Genomic DNA, 21,160 nt, shown 5'->3' with positions numbered 1-21,160 from the left:
ATGAGCCGGCAACTGAACATCAAGTCTGGTGGTGACAAGGGTGGCTTCAGTGGGCACTCGGCAGTGGGGCTGAGGAAGGCTGCGGGCAGTGTGGCTTCTTATTTATTTATTTTTTTAACTTTTGGGTTTATTTATTTATTTATTTATTTATTTATTTATTTATTTATTTATGGCTGTGTTGGGTCTTCGTTTCTGTGCGAGGGCTTTCTCCAGCTGCGGCAAGTGGGGGCCACTCCTCATCGCGGTGCGCGGGCCTCTCCCGTTGCGCGGCACAGGCTCCAGGCGCGCAGGCTCAGCAACTGTGGCTCACGGGCCCAGCCGCTCCGCGGCACGTGGGATCCTCCCAGACCAGGGCTCGAACCCGCATCCCCTGCATTGGCAGGCAGACTCCCAACCACTGCGCCACCAGGGAAGCCCCCAGTGTGGCTTCTTACCGTGCAGCTGGCAAAGGAGCTGGGGCTGGCTTCGGCAGCTGAAGCCTCTACATTCTCGGAGGGAATAGGTGTATTTCCCTCAATGTGGCTGATAACAGCTTTCGGACTGGAGGTTACAGCTTTGGGCTTAGCTCTGGGTATGGAGGGGGCCGGGCCAGTGGTTTTTGCCGGCAGCATGTTTGGCAGTGTGGCCCTGGGGCCCATGTGCCCATCCATGTGCCCACCTGGGAGCATCACCAGGTCACCGTCAACAAGAGCCTCCTGGCCCCCCTCAATGTGGAGGTGGACCCCGAGATCCAGAAGGTGCGTGCCCAGGAGTGGGAGGAGATCAAGGCGCTGAACAAGTTTGCCTCCTTGATCGACAAGGTGGGTCTCCCAGGAGGATAAAACAGTCCAGTGAGATGTGAGTGATTCCATGCTGCCTGGGAGTGCACGGGGCATTGTGGATAGAAAGGTTGCTGCTGGACCTCAGGAAGGGCGGTGTGATCATAGCAGGGAGAAGAGCAGACCTGTAAGCTAGGTGGCACGAAGGAATAAATGAATGTGCTGCTTTCTTCGGGGATTTTACAGAGAAGGGTGGGAAATTGGGTGAAGGGTAGCCCTACCTTGAGAAAGAAGTGATGGGAATCTGGAGAACAGCTGGATGCATCTCCGGCTCTTTAAGGCAGATGAATGGCTGATAGAATCAGCACTAATCAGGGGGAAAGGCTCATGGTGCAGAACAAACCCTTAGCTGAGACAGAGGAAGAGCACCTCCAGCGGGCTGGGTCAGGCAACAGAAGAGCCCTGTGGAGTCTCCTTCTTCAGTGGGTTTTCAGTGATTGGTTTTATTCAAAAGGCTATGGAAGGAGCACTTGTAAAGGGTCTTGTTTGCATGGAATTCCATGAGTGGAGAGTCAGGACTGGAGCCAAATGACTTTAGGAAAATCCATATAACCGGGGAGGGGGGCGGTCAGTGGAGTTCTCCACGGGACACGGTAGCATCCGTGTGATTCCAGGTGCGGTTCCTGGAGCAGCAGAACCAGGTGCTGGAGACCAAGTGGGAGCTTCTGCAGCAGCTGGACCCGAACAACTGCAAGAACAGCCTGGAGGCCATCCTCGAGGGCTGCACCAGCAACCTGCGCAAGCAGCTGGAGACGCTGTCCGGGGACCGGGTGAGGCTGGACTTGGAGCTGAAGGGCACGCGGGACCTGGTGGAGGACTAAAGGAAGAGGTGAGTGGGCCCAGCCAAGGTCATGGGTCATGTTCTTAAAGGTTCCTGGGCTCACCCAATCTCTGTGCCACTTTTTAGGAGGGGAGGGAACAAGCACCCAGGGTCAGGGGCTCACACCTCTCCTCTGACTGTGGTGGAAGGACCCCCCCCCCCCCCTTGTTTGATGAGAACTTCCTACCTAGTTGATGGGAAGAAGTTCCTTTGCTCATTGATCCACTGATTGGTTCAGTGACTGGTTTGGGGAACCTGGATATTTTCCTAGGATCCAGAGAGTGGAATGAAAATGAGGCAACTCAGGGACACGGTACTGCCACCACCAGCCCCTGCAGTGCTCACTTCCGGGAGATCCTGCGGGGACTCTGCATCCCCAGCACTTGCCTGGCCAGTGGGAAGAGTAGGTCACTTGGCCGAGAGGACTGAGACCTCTGCTATCTTCTCTCCTTGCGCACAGGTATGAGATGGAGATTAATCGGCGCACGGCAGCTGAGAACGAGTTTGTGGTGCTCAAGAAGGTGAGGGAGAGAAGAGCCTATGGACTCTGGTTTCCCTCGAATCCCCATCCTAAACAACCCTGCTCAGGACTCCAGCCCTGGCCTCCTGGGGAGGGACTGGTGCCTGAATGGAGATGGAGTCGTATTCTGGCCTCTAGCAAGAAGGAGAAGACACACACCCAGGAAATGGACAGAGGCAGACAGGAGAAAATCTGGTCTGGAAATTGGGAAACTCTGGTCCAGCTCAGCCTTCCTGTGTGACTTGAGGAAACTCACTCTACCTCTCTGGGCTTTGTTTTCTCCAGGTGTAACAGAGGAAGAGCAGACCCCTTCTTCTTTCCCTATTTCCAAAGATGCAGTGAATAGGAGAGAAAAGCAATATTGAGGGATTTTATTCATCAACATGTTTCCCTTTGTGGGCAAAAATAGGAAATCAAATGGTTTCTGGGGCAGGGACAGGACAGCAGATGGGATGAGGGTTGTATTGACCAATGGCTCTGGGTGCCTCTCAGCAGGAGGCAGATGCAGCCTACAAGGTCAAGGTGGAGCTCCAGGCCAAAGAGGACTCTCTGGACAAAGATATCAAGTTCCTCAAATGTCTGTATGATGCGGTGAGGACACTCCCACCCCTCCCCCACCCGCCTCTTTCCAGCTGAGGGCTTCACCTGGCTCTTCTAAGGAGATGCCAATAGGAGGGATTTAGGATAAACAGAATGTAGGGTGTTTTAATGGAAAAGTGCAAAACCCTGCACTGGGAGACCACGGAAGTATAGGATTCTGGTCCCCAGAGGCTATACACACAGGAGACAATCTCATTGGGACCATGATAATGACCCCATGAGGCAAAAATGACCCCGTGAGGTCCTACTAAAACACAGATTCTTGATACTGTGAATTGCAGGAAATGCCTCCCACAACCTGCTACCCACGCAGGGTCCATCCTGCCATGTGAGCCTCTCCCTTGGCTCCAACAGACAGATTTGGGGGGTAAAATCCATACATCTATGGCCATTTTGACAAGAGTACCAAGACCACCCAGTGGAGGAAAACAATATCTTCAACAGATAGTGCTGGGACAATTCGATTCCTACAATGCAAAAGAGTGAAGTTGGACCCCTATTTCACACCATATACAAAATTAACTCAAAATGGATTAACAACTTAAATATAAGAGCTAAAACCATAAAACTCTTAAAACAAAATGTAGGGGATCGGATTTGGGAGTATATTCTTAGATATGGCACCGAAAGCACAGGCAACCAAAGAGAACATAGAGAAATTGGACTTCATTAAAATTAAAAATTTCTATACATCAAAGGACGTTACCAAGAAAATGAGAAGACAGCTTACAGAATGAGAGAAAATATTTGCAAATCATGTATCTGATTAGGGTCTAGCACCCAAAACATATAAAGAACTCCTACAACTCAATAACAAAAAGACAACCCAATTTAAAAATGAGCAAAGGAATTTAATGGACCTTTCTTCAAAGAAGATATACAAATGGCCAACAAGCACATGAAAAGATGCTCAACATTATTAGTCATCAGGGAAATGCAAATCCAAACCACAAATTGGTACCACATCACACACACTAGGATGGCTATAATAAAAAATAATGGAAAATAAAAAGTTTTGGCAGAGGTGTGGAGAAATTGGAACCTTTTTACGTTGCTGGAGGGGATGTAAAATTGTTCAGCCACTGTGGAAAACATTTGGGCACTTCCTCGAAAAGTTAAACATAGAAATGTCATACAATCGAGCAATTCCATTCCTAGGTCTACATCCAAAAGAATTGAAAACAGGTGCTTAAGCAAATATATGTATGTGCATGGTCATAGCAGCACTGTTCACAATAGCCAAAGGTGGAAATAGTCTGCTATGGTCTGCATGTGTGTCTCCCCAAGATTCATGTGTTAAAATCCTAACCCCCAAAGATGATGGTATTAGGAGGTGGGGCCTTTGGGAGGCGCTTACGTTATGAGGGTGGACCCTCATGAATAGGATTAGTGTTTTAATAAACGAGACCCCACAGAGCTCCCTGGCCCTTTGCACCATGTGAGGACAGAGCAAGAAGGCACTGGTTATGAATCAGGAAAATGGTCCTCTCCAGAATTCGACCATGCTGGTGCCTTCACACTGGACTTCTCAGCCTCCAGAACCCTGAGAGAGAAATTGCTATTGTTTATAAGCCGCCAGAATGGTATTTGTTAATAGTAGCCTGAAAGGACTAAGACACAGCCCTAATGTCCATCAATGTCTGAATGGATGAAAAAATTGTGGTATATACTTTACTACGGAATATCATTCAACCATAAAAAGGAAGGAAGTATATGCTACAGTGTGGATAAACCTTGAAAACATTCTGCTAAGTGAGAGAAGCCAGACCCCTAAGGTCACATATTGTATGATTCCATTCATATGAAATGTCTAGAATAGGTAAATCATAGAGGTTTGGTGATTGCAGGGATTGGGGTAGGGGGGATGAGTTGTGCCTGCTAGTGGGTACTGGGTTTCTTTTTGGGGTGATAAAAATATTTGGAACTAGATAGAGGTGGTGGTTGCACAGCTTTGTGAATGTACTAAATGCCACTGAATTTTCACTTTAAAATGGTTATTTTTATGGTATGTGAATCTAACTCAAATAAAAAATAGATTGTGGGGGGGTGGGTAGCAGAGAAGAGGCCAGAGAAACTGTGTCCCTGGAGTTGGCTCCCAGCCTTTCTCACCATATGTCAGATAGCAACCTGGAATATAGATAGGGTGAGCAGTGGCGCCCAGTAGAAAGACGGAGATAACTTTCCCTCCATTTGATTGGCAGAGGGCAAGCCTGGGGGTTGGGGGACCTCTGTCTTCATCTGTCTCTGGTATGTGGCAAATGCCTGGCCCTGAATGCTTGCTCAGTTATTGCAGAATAAGTCACTGATGCAAAAGAGGATGGCAGTCACAATGTCTGTGCCCTGTCTCCTGGAACCTCCTTCACTCTTTCCTGCCTCTCCTCCCTGTGCCTTTCCTTCTGCCTCTGACCTTCCCCATTTTCTGATCTTTGCAAACGTCCCAAGCTTGCTTCCAAGCCTGGTGAAGTGTTAGGCTTTAACTGATTCATCCACGTTCATTGGTAGAGAAAGTCCCATTAAAATGGATACTCTGGGCTTCCCTGGTGGCGCAGTGGTTGAGAATCTGCCTGCCAATGCAGGGGACACGGGTTCGAGCCCTGGTCTGGGAAGATCCCACATGCCGCGGAGCAACTAGGCCCGTGAGCCACAACTACTGAGCCTGCGCGTCTGGAGCCTGTGCTCCGCAACAAGAGAGGCCGCGACAGTGAGAGGCCCGCGCACCGCGATGAAGAGTGGCCCCCACTCGCTGCAACTAGAGAAAGCCCTCGCACAGAAACGAAGGCCCAACACAGCCAAAAATAAATATAAATAAATAAAAATTAAAAAAAAAAAAACAACGGGTGCTCTGACCTTGAGAAGTCACCTGGTCCACCCTCTTACCCGTGGGAAGGGATATTCTTTCTTGCTTTCATGGTCTCAGGGATGTTGAATGAATGGATGAATTTGATTCCCTCAATTGGTTTCCAGCTGGGAGTCACCACATTCCCCATTATTAAAAAAGAATATAATAAAAACAGGACAATCTGATCTCACCTGTGTGCCACTAACAGAGAGGAATGGAGACATGGAGATCTGAAAGTGATAGCTAGTCTACTATGGGGCCCATTGTCGTGTGGGCTCTCAACAGAAACTGGGGTACACACGCATAGACACGTGCTCATTGGCTCACAGACTCAAGTCTACGGAAGATACTCAAAATACTTAACAACTGGTATAATCAGGCACCAACTCATCAAAGTACTTGTCAGCCACAGACAACCGAGACAGCCATGCCAGTCCCTGGGCACCATTCTGCTTAAGTTCGTGTTCACGACCACCCGCATGTAGATGTGGACCCCCACGTGGCCTCTGACACATATGGGAGAACGTCTTTCAGCTGGTGAGCAGTGCTCACAATTCCTATCATGAGCCCGAGCCTGGGTCCTAGCAGCAGAGAGCATCGCCTGGCCTCGGAGGGAACTGTTAGGCTGGAGAGATGCACACAGCACCTGGGCAAGAGGGTTGTGTGCAGAAAGGTGCAGCTGACCCAGGGAGGGCTTGGGGGAGGTTTCTTAGAGGAGGGGTGTCTTGATTTGTCTTAAAGGATAGGACAAGCCTGCCCTGGTGGGCAGGAGGCTGGAAGAACAGCCCAGAGCATGTCATCAGGGAAAAGCATGATGCATGTGAGAAACATGCAATCGTCTCATAAGCACACCTACCCAAGTCCTGAAATTACAATTGTCTTCAAAAGAGTAAAGCAGGCTGAGAAGGGGAGCGAGGGAGTCAGTTCCGCTGCCTAGAGAGTCTGGGACAGGAAGAAGAGCGCGGGAAAAGTGAGTGCTGGTGAGCTCAGTTTTTCACACCGTGCAGGCACCTGCACTGGACATTTGCACATGAGAAAGCCAGGACAGTGTAGAGGCTACGAGCACAGATGGTAGCCAGGCTGCCTGGGCTGAACCCTGGCTCAAATCCTGGCTCAGCTACTCACTAGCTGTGCAACCACCAGTAAGTTACTTAACTTGTGCCTCAGTATCTTCATCTGTAAAATGGGGATAACAACATTACCTGCCTCACAGGGCTGCTGTGAGCATTAAATGAGTTAATATATGTGTAGTGCTTAGAGCAATGCCCAGCAGAGCTCACACTGTGTGTTAGCTATTATCATTACCATCATCATTATTATTTACAAGGTGCCTCCCATCCACCTCTGGGAGTAGGTGGAGCAGGTATTAGCACCCCCCTTTTTAGAGATGTGGAAACATAGGCTTAGGAAGTTGGGAGACCTGCCCGTGGTCACATGGCAGGACCGAGACCTGGGTCCTCAGAATCCTGAGTCCGCACACTTCACCAGAGGCTTGGGGTGGGGCTGGAGGTAGGAGATGGCCAGCAAAACTCAAAGGAGATGGTTCCGGCCACGGAGCTGGGCAAGGAGGAAGCGAGGGGGACGGGGCTGCCCTGGAAGGCACCTCTCTGGCAGCCAAACAGCAGGATGGGAGCAGAGCTGAGTGTCTGGCAGGACAGTCCTCCTCGGCCTTTATATCCTAGCTCCTCTAGGGTGAGCTCACCTTCAGTTTTGCCAGCTGCAAACCTGCTGAACAGCTGTCCTGCCCCCAGATGTGTGGCTCTGATTGTGGCCAAGCCCCCCAGGGACTGTTCTCCATCCAGCTAGCTTGGGACTGAGTGCCCTGCCTGCCCAAAACTATAGGAGGATGTAGGGGGATGAGGACGGGGACCTGTGGGGGGATTCACAGAAAACATGCTCATTTCCTGGGTCCATCTGCTGAGGAGGGCTGGCAGGACCGGAGCTGATGTCATCCATATAGCCCAGCTCATTCTCCCTGATTTTGGAGGCAATTATTTGCTCAGAGAACCACTTGCCCCTTTCTCAGTGCCTCTAGCCTCACGCCCCACCCTCGCTCCTACTCACACAGCAGCTAGATTGTGCTTCCTCAAACACGTATTGCTCAGGCTCTGTCTGGCTCAAGAACCCTCAATGGCTCCCTATCACTTGCCCCGTCACATGCATAGCTTGGGACCTGGGGTTCCCTCCACCTTTCACTCATAATCACTCCGGCCTGGAGGGTATTTCCCTCACGAATGCCCTTCCTCCTGCCAGCCTGGGTTGCTTTTACCACTCCTCGCTGACAGTCTACCCAAGCCTTTTTACCTTAAAAGACTGGAATCCAAACCCCCTCCTCCTCCAGGCAGCCCTTGTGGATTCACTGTCCCCAGGTCTTGCCTCTCCTCTGTGCATTCCCCTTTCCTCTCACCCAGCAAATACCCTCTTTGATTGTACTAGATTTTCTTGCCTTTCTGTCTTTGAGGCCTTCTCTGGAAGCTTATAGAACCCCAGAATGCTGAGGGTGGGGAGCCAATGGGTCCTGTCTGAGGCCATGGAATTACACAAAGGTGCCAAATTGATCATTGTCACAGATGCAGGAAAAAAATACAAAGAAAGCTACAAATTATTTGTGTAAATTGAATAAAACATTTTGGCTGTAGAGCCAAGAGCCATAAAAGTGTAATTTATTTAACAAGCAATGTAAATTTTCCTTGAATGTTCAAGCTAGATGTTCCTGGTAACTTGGGGGTTTGACTCTCTGATCTGACACACTGCCTCCCACCAATTCACAGGTGAGTAAAACTGCAGCCCAGAGATATCCATGCCGGGCCAAGCATCGCCCAGAATTTAATTCCCACCCAGAAAACTGGGCAATACCCGATACTGCAATGAGCATGAGGGGAAGATGAAGCTGGGATGGGGGACGTGGTAGATCACATCCTCTCTCCCTCACCAGCTCGAGAAGTCTCCCAAAGCAGGGGGCTCTGTCTCCTCCTGCCTCTAAGTCTCCCCAGATCTCAGTTAAGGCTGGGGCAGGGCCTTTGTAACTTGGTGAACTGCAGCCCTGTCCTTCCCTTTTTTCCCTCCAGCAAAAACACCAGTAAGCACCCTAGGAGCCCCACCTGGGCCCACCCTTCCTGTGGGTGGCCCAGAATGCCCCTCCTTCATCTTCTATCATCATCTTCATCAAAACATTGGGTGTTTCATTCCTAATGGCCAGTATCTAATTAACTAATTTATGCTAAGGTGTTCATGACTTGTTAATAGCTTGATGAGATGCTTTTCCCAGGGATACCTATGTTTGGAGGGATCCAGAAGCTAGGTTCTCTGAGGGTAGGATACTTTGTATCACCTCCCTCAGTACTTGGTAGGTGCTCAGTGAGTGTCTGATAAAGGGATCAATATCAATATACTTAATGTTTGAAAAGTGCTTCCTATCAAGTCTTGTACTTAGCAAGCACTTATTAGACAGTGGCTATTATTATTCCTAATGGTGAATTTTCCATTATCAGAGATGTTCTGTGCGGAGAGATTCCCTGAGCCTGGGACCACTGGGAACACCAGCCCTTCCTTGTCCCCCAAGAGCAGATGACACCGTGTGGCAATGTGCTGATCCAGAGGAGAGAAAGGAGGAGAGGAAGGAGAGAGAGGAGGAGAGGAGAAGACAGGCCGATTCCTAAATTCTCCTTTATGCTCTACTTTTGGTCATTGATTAACGTGTACTGGACATTGAAATATACCAGGCACTTGCCAAGGCTTTACGTGAATTAACACATGTAATCATCACAACTACACCATGAAGAGTTATGATCCCATTTAGAGCTGGGAAGTTGAGGCTTCGAGGGGTTAAGCAGCGCTGGGTGGTGGCGTGGAATTCAGACCTTGGGAGCCAGCTCCCGGAGCCTGGGCTGCTCCTACCTGGCGCCATTCGAGGTGGATGCAGGTGCAGAGGCTCCCTGCAGATGCACCATCCCTGCCGTTTGGTTGCTGCTCCAGCAGCTGTCAGTCCTCTCACACCTGGGAAGGGATGTCCAGAGGCTGGTCCTAGGCCCTGAGGGAAGGTACAGAGAGAGGAGTCGACCGGGGCCCATGGAACCCTTGTCCGGACCCCTGGCCCTAGGGAACATGGCAACCTCCATCCAGGTGTCAATGGACAGAGAAGCCCAGGGTGCAGGAGAGCAAAAAGCAGCCAGGAAGGAGGTTGCTAGATGGGGCAGGGGCAGGGCGGCAGCTGCAGGGACTTTGAAGGCTGGGCTGGGGAGCCGTCCTGCGCGTCAGAGAAACACACAGCGAGCAAAACCTTCAAGGGGACCACCCTCATGTGAGGACTGGATTCCAAGAGCTGAGATTGGCCTTTAGTGCTGTACCAGAGCTCCTGGGCACAATGCCTGGCACACAGCAAGTGCGCAATAGAGATTTGCTGAGGGAGAAGGGGAGGGACGGAGGAGCGCACCAGCAGGCATCTGATCTGGGAAACTTCAACTCTCCTTACGAAGGAAGCTGAGATGACGCGTGATGCAGCCTCCAGAGGAAGCTCGTGGAAACTGCCCACAGATTCTCTGTCCTTCCAGCTCATGCCAAGAACATGCCAAGGGCTGAGGGAGATGGGAGAGTCAGGCTCTGCTGGCCCAGGAAGACCTCTGCGAAGAGGCCGGGAGGGGCGAGCAGCAGAGCAAGAGGGAGAGAGGGAAGGATGGATGGAAGATGGAGAAGAGGGATGAGGCGGGATGGAGACAGGAGGTAGGAAGAGAGAAGGGAGGGAAAGAGAAATTCTGGTGAACCATGCAGACAAGAGGGCAGGGGGAGGCTGGGGAGGAGATCAGGGGCCGGGGCGGGGGGGGAAGGGATTCCAAGTTAACCCCCTGAACAAAGTGACAGCGAGCCCCACACCAGCCGGGCCCCAGATTCTCCTCCCTCCTGTGGCCACACCCAGCCGAGAGTCACAGCCCACCCACGGGCCCCCAGCAGGGATCTTTGGGCAACAGAAATCTCCAGGGGCCAGAGCCAGTCATGGGCAGAGCTGGGGCCACAGCAGCAGTGGCAATCATGGGGGAGGACTGGGGTCCACTGTGGAAGCCAGTGACCCAGGAGGGAGGGGGCGGCAGGCAGAGTCTGGGGCAGGGATCACAGGACTGTTTGGAGCGGGACGCACCATGCTCACGTGGCCACCTCTCTTGGCCAGGCCTGCACTCCCCAGGGAGGGCCCCAGCCGGCCTGCGCTCTTGGCTTGCCTGGGTCTGGAGGGAGGCAGTAGGAGTCCAGTCTCACCTTGACAACAGCTTCTCATTTACATTCTAAACAGATGGTTGCTGACCTCAAGGTGCTCCTAGTCTTATGAGCAAATACACCTCGGAGGAAAGACAGACATGATGAAATGGACCACTCAGGAGGCTTCCCCTGAAACCTCCAGGCCCTGGACGAGCCTTTCTCCTTCCTCCCAATTGACTCCAGGAATTTCTCAGCCACCTGCCCAACTCCATCTTCCTCTTTTCTTCTTCATTCTGTCCAGTGCTTGAAGGGCTAGACACCCCTTGCACAAGCCTCTAACCTGCCTTATTTTGGGAGTTTGAGAGAGGAGAATGTGGCAATCCCATTTCTTGGAGAACTTACAGAAGCACAAGGGCCCCCTGTGTCCAGGGTTGGCTCTGGCCTGGGCTGCTCATGTCCCCATGCTAGGGAGAGCACCCCTAATACCCCACAGAGAGAGCTGCTGTCCTCTGTGGGTTAGAAGAGGCCATCTGTGGGGTGTGTCTCAGGGGCTCTGGGGGAGGGGTAAACAGCTCAATGAATGGCCCCTTTCCAGAAAAGAAGAGGACTCGGCTATGGTTGAAGCCCCCAGACACTCTACGCTGCAGCCTGCTGTGTCCAGGGCAGTCCATCTCTTCCCACTGGGTCCCCAAGAGGAAGCCCACAACCGAGAGAAGATTCATCAGGATAGGGATGGTGAAGAGCCAGCGACATCCCCCTGAAGAGGCTGGGGCCTGGGGGAAATTACCCTATAACAGCAGGTTAATTAGATAAGACCCAAATTACATGAGCAAAGCTTGCAACCCAGCAATTTGATTGTTTCATGTTGTTTCAGAGGTGGGGAGGCTTGATCTCTAGCTCAGCACAGAGAAAATGACTTCTTGCTCCCAGGCAAGCCAAACCCACGAATTAAGCTCTCCACTGGCCAGCCATGAGCCCCAGTGCCAAATGCATATAAAGAAGGGCACCTGCCAGTCCTCGCTTCAACCTGCAGAGCTGTGTGGGAGTTTGCCTCCGTCCCTCCTGTGTCTGAGCTCCGTCTCCATCGGAAGCATGAGCTGCCAATTCACCTGCAAGTCGGGAGCTGCCACCAAGGGGGGCTTCAGAGGCTGCTCAGCTGTGCTCTCGGGGGGCAGCTTGTCCTCCTACCGGGCAGGGGGCAAAGAGCTCAGCGGGGGTTTCGGAAGCCAGAGCCTGTGCAGTCTGGGTGGCTTCCGGAGTATCTCCTTCAACATGGTCAGGGGCAGTGGGAAGAGTGGAGGTTATAGGTTTGGCTGGGGCCGGGCCAGAGACTTTGCCGGCAGCATGTTTGGCAGTGTGGCCCTCGGACCCGTGTGCCCGCCTGGAGGCATTCACCAGGTCACCGTCAATGAGAGCCTCCTGGCCCCCCTCAATGTGGAGCTAGACCCTGAGATTCAGAAAGTGCGTGCCCAGGAGTGGGAGCAGATCAAGGCTCTGAATGACAAGTTTGCCTCCTTCGTTGACAAGGTGTGTCTGCTAGGACCTGCGGGACCTGTGAACAGCACTTCTCTTTTCTTCTTGGAACATGAGCTTTTGTTGCAGCAGGAGGGATTGAGGTTAGAAATGAGAAGGCACTTACTGTGGACAAGTTGGATATTTTCTAACCTCAGAGTAACTTAATTAAGGCTTCCTGGGTAGTCTTTCCCGAGAGAAGACAGAGGTGGGTCAATCTCTACTGGCAGAGGCTTGTCAGGGTTACTGGCAGGAGCTCCAAAGAGAAGACAGACCCTTGCTTCTTACTCCTGAGGGCCAGCTTGGTGCTATTGCTAAGCCTGGGCCCATGCAGGCTGTGCACAGGGAAAGCCAGTGAGAGGGAGTCTGCCCCTGAGTGGTCAGGGAGGCTGTCCTCCTCCCATCAATTGCAAGCTGATTTCTCCGCTAGTCATTTGACAGGTGGATTGGGAGCATCGGTGTGTGGTCATTCACAGGCGGCTTGGCCATGGGCATTAGTTTTGGTGGGCTAAGGACTCTCTTGAGAAGCAGAATAGTGTGGTGGGGAAGAGGTCTCCACAGTGTTCTGAAGTCAGACCTGGCTTCCACCCTGGCCCCATCACTTACCAGCTGTGTGACTTCGTGTGGTTAAGCCAGCCACGTAGCCAGCTATGTGGACATGTGGAGAGTCATTCAACCTGTCTGTGCCTCTGTTTCCTCATCTCTGCAATGGAGATACTAACCTACCTCTTGGGGTCATTGTCGGATTCATGAAAGAAAACGCATGTGAAGATGTTGGCACGATGCCTGACACATACTAAGTACTCCCCAAATGGAGGTTATTGTTACTGTCATTTCTATCTCCGAGAGCTAGGGTAGGGGTGTTGAGAAGGAGAAGAAGCAAAGGTCTGGAAGAGGCCTCAAGGGATCATCCAGTCCAGATAGGCCCTGACTTTCCATAGATAAGAAATGATTGCTCCCATTTTGTGGGTCGGCAAAAGCATGGAGGTAATGCCGTGCCCAAGGTGATCTCCAGGGGAGGGAAGGTAAGGTCGGATGCTCAGCCTCCTGCCTCCAGACCTAGTACTGGAGACTGGAGGGCTATGTTGGCCACATGACAGTGAGGCACCAAGGACAAGTCAGCCCAGGACAAATCCTATGTTGTGATGGTCAGTGGCCATCAAAGCCTCGCCTCCCCACAGCTCTGGACCCTGGCTTGGAGGATTCCCTGCTGCCTCTGCTCTCTCCAGGGGCTGGCACCTTCTCTGTGGCTTCTTACCTCTAAGCCTTTTCACCTCTAGGAGATCAAAGTGTTCTGAAGTTTGAGGTCTGGGGGGATGGGAGTGGACTGACTTTTGGCTGGGCTGGTCAAACCTCATTAAGGAGTAAAGTCTGGAGACATGGAAAGAAAGACAAACATGAAGACAGTCACCTCTGTGAAAAAGGTGGTCTGCCTGGGGTGAGGGGGAAACAGGCTCAAAAGCCTGGAGGGTTCCTAAATAATTTTAGTCTCTAGAGGAGTACAATCCCATAACCCAGGGCAGCTGGAGAAGATGGGTGCATCCTATGGGTCATCCAGATGTGGAGTCCAGATGTGTATTGTGGTGTCCTGGGTGTAGGGTTTTCTCTTTGGTCAATGCTTAGTCTTATGAATAGACATGAAAAAGTCAGGACTGGTTAAACCAAACCAAATGCTGGAAGATCTGCTGGACGCAAGCTGTTTGGTGACCAATCCCATCTCAACACTGAATACCGGACAGTTTTCTAATGTCCTGTGTTTCTGACTTTAAGGGACACAACCTTGTTTAAACAGTAGCTGCGCTCATGTACGATTAAGGGAAGTCACATTAAAAAAAAAGCCCCAAACCAAACAAGAGAGGTGCAGGCAGACCCACCAGCTGAGGTCAGTTTCCCGGCCCAGTGAGGACACAGTGGCATGGGGAGCTCCGTCTGTTCGTCTTGCTGCATAAGCCATGCTTGCTCTAGGGAAGATGGTCCTGAGCCGAAGGACTAGGGAAGAAGGAAGAGGCAGGAGCAGAGATGCGGTTGGAGGCTGATGCAGGAATTTAGAGCACCCAGAAGTTCTTGGTCCATTGAGCCTTGCTGAGCTTGAGATGTTAGAAAATGGAGAGCAGACTGCCTTCTTTAGAGTGGTCAACCTTTTCAAAGATGAACCCCGCCTGACTCTGCTCCAGTACTTTCAAGCTCACCCCTGCCCTGGGCTGGTTTGGCCACAGTGGGTTCAGAGTGATCCGATGCATGGGTTATGGGGACACATACCTGGGTTCAGTTCTGGGCTCCGCCACTTATTAAACTATTGCACCTTGGAAAGAAACCCAACTTCTCTATGCCTCAGTTTCCTTTACACAAAATAGGGTTAACGACGCACCCACCTCATGCAGATGTTGTGAGGGGTAAAGGAGAAAATGCAGGGGAGCGCTTTGCAAAGCTCCCTGGGAGTGACGGGTGTGACTGTTTTCGTGGTGGTTCAACACTTCTGGGCGTTGGGTTCCAGGTGCGATTCCTGGAGCAACAGAACCAGGTGCTGGAGACCAAGTGGGGGCTGCTGCAGCAGCTGGACCCGAACAACTGTTAAGAACAACCTGGAGCCCATCCTCGAGGGCTGCACCAGCAACCTGCGCAAGCAGCTGGAGACGCAGTCCGGGGACCAGGTGAGGCTGGACTCGGACCTGAGGAGCCAGCGGGGTGTGGTGGAAGACCACAAGAAGAGCTGAGCTGGGAGGGGACCCCCTGTAGCTACACGACTGTCCCTGTCCCTTTTGAGCTCGTCAAGCAGGAGTGGGCAGCTACCCCAGCGTAACATTTCTGGAGGTGGGGGGAGGCAGTGTTCCTTGTCACACCAAGCAGAATCACCCCCAAGAAAACGGAAGCTTGCCCCCTGCTCCTCCAGCCTGGCACTTAGGACAGATGTGAGATTTCCTACAGGACATTCATGCCCCATGCTCCTTCCTCATTTTTGAAGCTGGATCTTCAATAATCTCCTTCTTCCAAAATTGGTGACCACATCTCCTCCTCCAGGAAGGCTTCCTTGCCTGGCTGGCCCTACTGGACCTGGACTCTGCAGCCCCTCAGCATCTGTGCCCTCGCTCAGGGTCTTCCCTGGGCAAACGAGGGTTCTCAGTGAGACATATTCACCAACAGAGCCCTGGCATTCCTGCAGGTATGAGGAAGAAATCAACAGGCGGACAGCGGCAGAGAATGAGTTTGTGCTGCTCAAAAAGGTGAGGGGTAGGCAGGTCTTGGATCTGGGGCTGGCCTGGGACCTGGAGGAGCTGAGCCTGCTGGTGTGCTCTGCTTTCAAAGAAAGTGAACTGACTCAGAAATAGTGAGGGGAAGGCAGGGGAAAACCACGACGCAAGAGTATCCAGAGAAGGGAATAGAACGGCAGAGAGGATGATGGCATTCTTGAGTGTTTAATGGGGTCGGGGTTTGTGGACTTTGTCCACAGTGAAGAACAGCGGAGGATGACACACAGGGGCTCTCCCTGCAGTTGCGGGCCTGGCTCGGATGTCACAGTGATGACTGACAGCAGCCTCGATGGGTTCCCTTCCTTAGAGGGGCGCCCCATCCCTGCCGCCGAGGGAGCCCATTCTCAGGATGGGGCAGGCTGGGCCTTTTGCTCCTTCCTGCCCTTTCCCATGAACCTCCCAAAGAGAAGAGGTGGCTATTTCCCCGTGCAGGGGACCCAGGCTGGGGTATGTGTCGCCTCCTGGGCTGCACTGGCAGTGACCTGGGGACAGCTGGGCTATCTTCCAGGACGTGGATGCAGCTTATGCCAATAAGGTGGAGCTGCCGGCCAAGATGGACTCCACGGACCAGGAGATCAAGTTCTTCAAGTGTCTCTACGAAGCCGTAAGTCCGTCTCTTCATTCCACCCCTCCGAGGGCCGCCAGCGGGTAAAACTCTATTCTGGGGCCGGGAGGGGCACCCAGGCCCCAGCTCTCAACCACTCATCTCCATCTCAGCCCTCAGGGGCTCCCCATCTCCTCTCTGGGTGGGAAGGAAATGGTCCTGGCCTTATCTCCATAGCAGCAGGGCTCTGTCTGGGGCCTGGAGGGAACTCGCTTTGCCCAGAGAGCAACAGCCTTGGTTTGGAGCCTCTAAATTGGCATCACCATGATTTGCTTACCTTGGGAGGGAGGTTGTTGGCCTCCATCAGTCAAGTCCTGAGACCATCATTGTTTCCCCTTCAGGAGATCGCTCAGATCCGGTCCCGCATCAGCGACGTGTCTGTCATCCTGTCCATGGATAACAACCGCGACCTGAACCTGGACAGCATCATTGATGAGGTCCGCGCCCAGTACGAGGAGATCGCCTGGAAGAGCAAGGCCGAGGCCGAGGCGCTGTACCAGACCAAGGTGAGCTGGGCTGAGGCCGGGCCGGGGAGGGTGACTCCGGTAGGCGTGAGGGCCGGGCCAGAATGTCTAGTTAAGTGTCCAGCATGGCCTGCCCCCATGGCATCACTAACCCCAAGCCGCCATGTACTCCCACGACCCGCTCATCACCCCCATGCATGGCTCCGCCTCTGGGTCCCCAGTTCCAGGAACTGCAGCTGGCAGCTGGTCAGCATGGGGACGACCTCAAAAACACCAAGAATGAGATCTCAGAGGTCACCCGGCTCATCCAGAGGATCCGCTCAGAGATTGAGAATGTGAAGAAGCAGGTGAGGTGGCTGGTTGCCTTTGCGTGGGGTGGACAGCACAGCTGGAGGGGAATGAGTGGGCCGAGAGTGTCAGCCTCCCACATCTCTGCCCAGCAGAGGAAAGGGACCAAAGAGGTCACTGTGTCAAACCCTTAGAACAGGTGTCCCTGGGGCATCTCATCTGCAGCTCGCCCCAAGGACCCCTGCTTTGAAGCCCCCTCCCCTAGGAAGACTTCTCTCATCCGCCAGGGTGGGCTAGGACCACATCCCTCTGCCCCTCCTGCCCTGATCAATGTGCTCTCCTGGCACTTGTGTCTCCCCCGTACTTGTCAGGCTTCTGTCATTGCCAGACACCTGCATGTCCCTTCTTCCACTGGACCAGAGGGAGGCAGAGAGCTGGCTGCTTTGCTCCCATTGTTTTCCCAGCGTCTAGTACAGTGCCTGGCGCAGAGTAGCTGCTTAATAAACATTTGTTGATTCAGTGATTGAGGAGAAGTGGGCTCAGAGAGCACCCCTTCAAGTTCCTTCTGTGGATATCTATTAAGGCCTTACTCGGAGCTGCTCCTGGGAACGTAGGCTGCAGTCTCAGTTCTAGTAGGTGGGGAGACAAGATTCTCATGTGCATTAACAACAGCAGCATCTCCTGTCATTTTATCACACTGAATCCTCACAAAGACTCTGTGACGCAAGCGTTACCTGTTGTTACAGATGAGGAAACTGGGGTTCAGAGAGGTTAAGAGGGTGGCACTGCGGTAAGTGGTGGAGCTGTGATCTGAACCAAGGTCTCCTGACTCCTGGCTCCCACATGCGCTCTCCCTAGCCTGCTCTCAGCCCCACTCCCACCGTGCTGGCCCTGCTTTTGTACCTCCAGTGCTGGCCTTGGCCACCCACCTGTGTCATCCTGAACCTGGACAGTTGTGGACGACTAAGCCTGGTGAAATTCCTCCCCGCACACGCTTGGGGCTCTCCTCCTTGGCTGTGGTCCCCAAGCCATGCCACCAGCTCCCAGTCTTCCATCCCCTGCACAGCCTCTGGCTCAGTCGCTAATTACTCTCTCTGGCCCCGTGGGTCTCAGACTGAGGACCCCCTCCCACACTGGGGCCTTTGTCCCAGCTCCTACTAACTGCCTATGGTAGGAGCGGCTCTGTGTTCAGGAAAAGGAGGGCTGAAAGACAAACGACCAAGCGAGGCCATCCCCGCCCCTCCCTGGCTGGCTCATGACTCACTCTGAGTGGACCAAGTACAACTCAGGGTCTCTTTCTTCGTTCTCCTGCACCCACAAGCAGGGAAGAGGATGCCTGTTCGTTTCTCCTTTCTTCTTAAAGGCCCTCCCGCTGCATCCTCAATAAACAGCATGATCTGATGCCTTGGCCTCTTGAGTAGTTAAGGTGTGCACATGGACCTCAGTCCAGATACTTACGTGAGCAGACACCACACACCCACACGGACACACCACACCACCGCGCATCGCCTGTGCAGCCTGTATTTCCAGGTTAATCTTCTCTGTAGAGCAGAAAAAGAAGACATTCTCAGACCACACACGGCAGAGGGGCCGGAAGCACTTCTGGGGCTGCAGGGAGGTGAAGCGCAGAGAGGAGTCTGGGGAGAGGGCAGGAGAAGGCGTGGGGAGAAGAAAGGAAAGCAGAGAGCGGGGGTGTGTGCAGCTTGGTTTGTGGTTTTCAACAAAAGTGTTATCGGTGTCCACTGGCAGAAATGGTCCTGCTCCTCCTGACCGGGGTCCTGGCCTCTTCCTGAGAGCTGGATATTTCTCAGAGGGAAGGTAGGGGCTTGGTGGACAGGTGTCTGCCTTTGTTCAGCCTGTTTCCCACTCTCACAGTCCTGGCCTTCCGGGGCGGGGCGTGTCTCCAAGGAAGGGTGGAGCTGGTGGGAACCACACATGCTGGCCCCTCTGTTAGAAAATCTAAGATAGGGAACGAGAGTTCTGAGCACCTGAGCCTGGACTGAGGGGGAGTGAGATGGGGGTGGGGCAGATTGTGAAATTTAGTGACTATGCAGTTGGTACCTCTCCAGATGCCTGTCCACCCTGGAACTACTGTTGGGGTGGCCAGTCCTGCCCTGTGGTGAGGAGGGCTGGAAGTAGGACAGATGGACAGATTCCCCAGTGACCAGCAGGAGCCAGCAAAACTCAGCCAGGAAGTCTTTGGGAGTCCGAAGGGCTTCCAGAGATGGAGGTAGAGGGATTGGAGGATGGGAAGGATGGGCTGGGCTGATGGATTGAACTTGAGAGTAGTGGCTGGGGCTTAAGGTAAGGCCGCAGGGCCAGGCTTGAGCCCCTGCCCCCCTCCAGGAGGTGACCATCAGCTGCCCTCAACCAGGAAGTCAACACCACCATTCAGCAGGTGTGGGTGGAGGAGGGCAAGCAGATCAAGACTCAGAAGCAAGTTTTGCTTCCCCGGTTGACAAGGTGAGGCCAGTGTGTGTGTGTGTGTGTGTGTGTGTGTGTGTGTTTCCAGAACTGGCTGGAGACCCTGCCATTTACTCAGCAAAGGATCCACACACACCTGCTGCCCCTGCCACCCTGTTCCCTTTGCAGCAGTAAGGACTGAGGTGGGATAGCAGAAAGAACTTCCCAGTTGAGAGGCTTAGAAGAAATGCTAGATTCACAAATATGGGGATGGAGGCTGCTTCTCTAGATGCTGCCATTTTATCACCCAGATTCGGGGGTGGGGGGCAGTGGTCGGGATGGAGTGAGGAACTCTCCCACATCCCTTTCTGCCTCAGGGCTCCCAGGGGTCTCCTGGGTGGGAAGGTGGTTCTGGGTTCTGGGTCTGTTGTTTAGAGCAGCAGATCAAGGCGCTGGAGACTGAGTGGAGCTTCCTGCAGGAGGCAGTCAGGAGCCCCACACTGAGGCCCGCGCTCGGGACCTGAGTTAGCTTGGTAGGTCTGAGGGTGAGAGGGCTGGGCTGGATGTGCATTACAGACCAGACAGGACTTGGTGGACAGTTTGGGAAACAAGAGAGGGCTCTGGCGACGGGACTAAGGACAATGAGTAACAAGCAGGGTAGCCACTATGTTACATGAGTCTACGTGGTCATTGGACTGTGGTTGCCAAGAGCAATATGGGCTGAAAAATAACCTGGGAACTTTTTAAAAATGCTGATGTCTGAGCCTCTATTCTAAACCAATTAAGTCAGGCTACTGGGATGGGGCCCAAGTTTCACTGGTATCTTTTGAAAGTTAGTGAAGTGGTTCAAGGGAGTGGCCATAGCTGAGAACTGTAGGCTTAGGGTGTGGCCTTAACCATCCAGAAGGGAAGAAGGGCGTCATTGATTAGTAATGCCTGCCATGGCCGCAGGTGGAGTGAATCACAGCACACGATGCCCTCTCTCATTGGTGCCCACCTGTGGCTTCACAGTTTACCAAGTACTTTCACACCCACTGTCTGAACAGCACTGAGAGTGAGGGAATGCTTCTGTTGTCATTTTACAGAAAAAATATTGAGGCTCAGATCCCCTGTCTATCAACAACCACCCTGGGCTGGAGAAGACCCTGAAGGTATCCTGTCCCTTGCCTGCCTAATTTTATGGGGCTGAGGGGAGAGTGGGGGCAGGGCTTCGGCTCCAGTGCATGAGTCTGGACAGGAGTTTGTCCTTGGCAGTGCTGCCACGTGCCTGCTCCCCCCTCCTGGCAGGTTCCAGGAGGAGGTCAACCTCAGGGTCAGTGTGGAAGAGGGCTCGGTGCTGCCCTGACTCCTCCCACGGTCCTGATGTGGTGGCCCTTCTGTGCTACATAGCAGGAAGCTCTCTATTTATTTCACCAGTGAACTGAGACACAGGGAGTGGCAGGGGCCTCGTCTAAGGTCACCTAGGTTGTCAGGGGCAGAGCCAGGCTCAGACCCCAAAGCCCGGTGCTCTTTCCAGCACATCCATGGCAGGATGGCATTGATCTCCAACATGGGTGAGGGGGGGGCATGTCCTGGAGGTTGGCGGGTTAGGGACCTGGGTAGCCTCGGGAGCAGAGGGGATGCTGGACAGTCATAGGGGGGTGAGCACTTTACAGCCTTCAGTGGCGTCGTGGGTGGAGGAGTGCAGGTGGGTCTGCGGCAGCTCAGGGAGCCTTGGGAGTGGGCAGCCAAGGGGGAGGCAGGGCAGAGGCTGTCTGGGGAAGCAGGAAGTACATCACGTGTAGCCAGTCGGCTCTTCCCCACTCAAGCCTCTGCTCCCTGAAGCCCAGGAGGAGCAGAGGGAAGGAACAGGGTCTC

At 53.1% G+C, this 21,160-nt stretch overlaps 1 protein-coding gene across 1 annotated transcript; it reads left to right on the top strand.

The window, feature by feature from the left end:
• Positions 1–20,648, top strand: LOC137775807 (keratin, type II cytoskeletal 71-like). The gene is given in 12 exon segments (XM_068561954.1): positions 1–88; positions 547–596; positions 598–667; positions 670–800; positions 1,433–1,647; positions 2,099–2,159; positions 16,053–16,148; positions 16,490–16,654; positions 16,834–16,959; positions 17,759–17,872; positions 19,275–19,363; positions 20,591–20,648. Coding segments are annotated over 12 exon segments (1,263 nt in total).
• Positions 20,649–21,160: the final 512 nt, after the last annotated feature.

Source organism: Eschrichtius robustus, chromosome 13 (genome assembly GCF_028021215.1).
Source record: "Eschrichtius robustus isolate mEscRob2 chromosome 13, mEscRob2.pri, whole genome shotgun sequence".
In the NCBI taxonomy this organism is placed as follows: domain Eukaryota; kingdom Metazoa; phylum Chordata; class Mammalia; order Artiodactyla; family Eschrichtiidae; genus Eschrichtius; species Eschrichtius robustus.
Note: the sequence above shows the minus strand (reverse complement) of the source record. Positions and strands in the feature narration are given on the sequence as shown.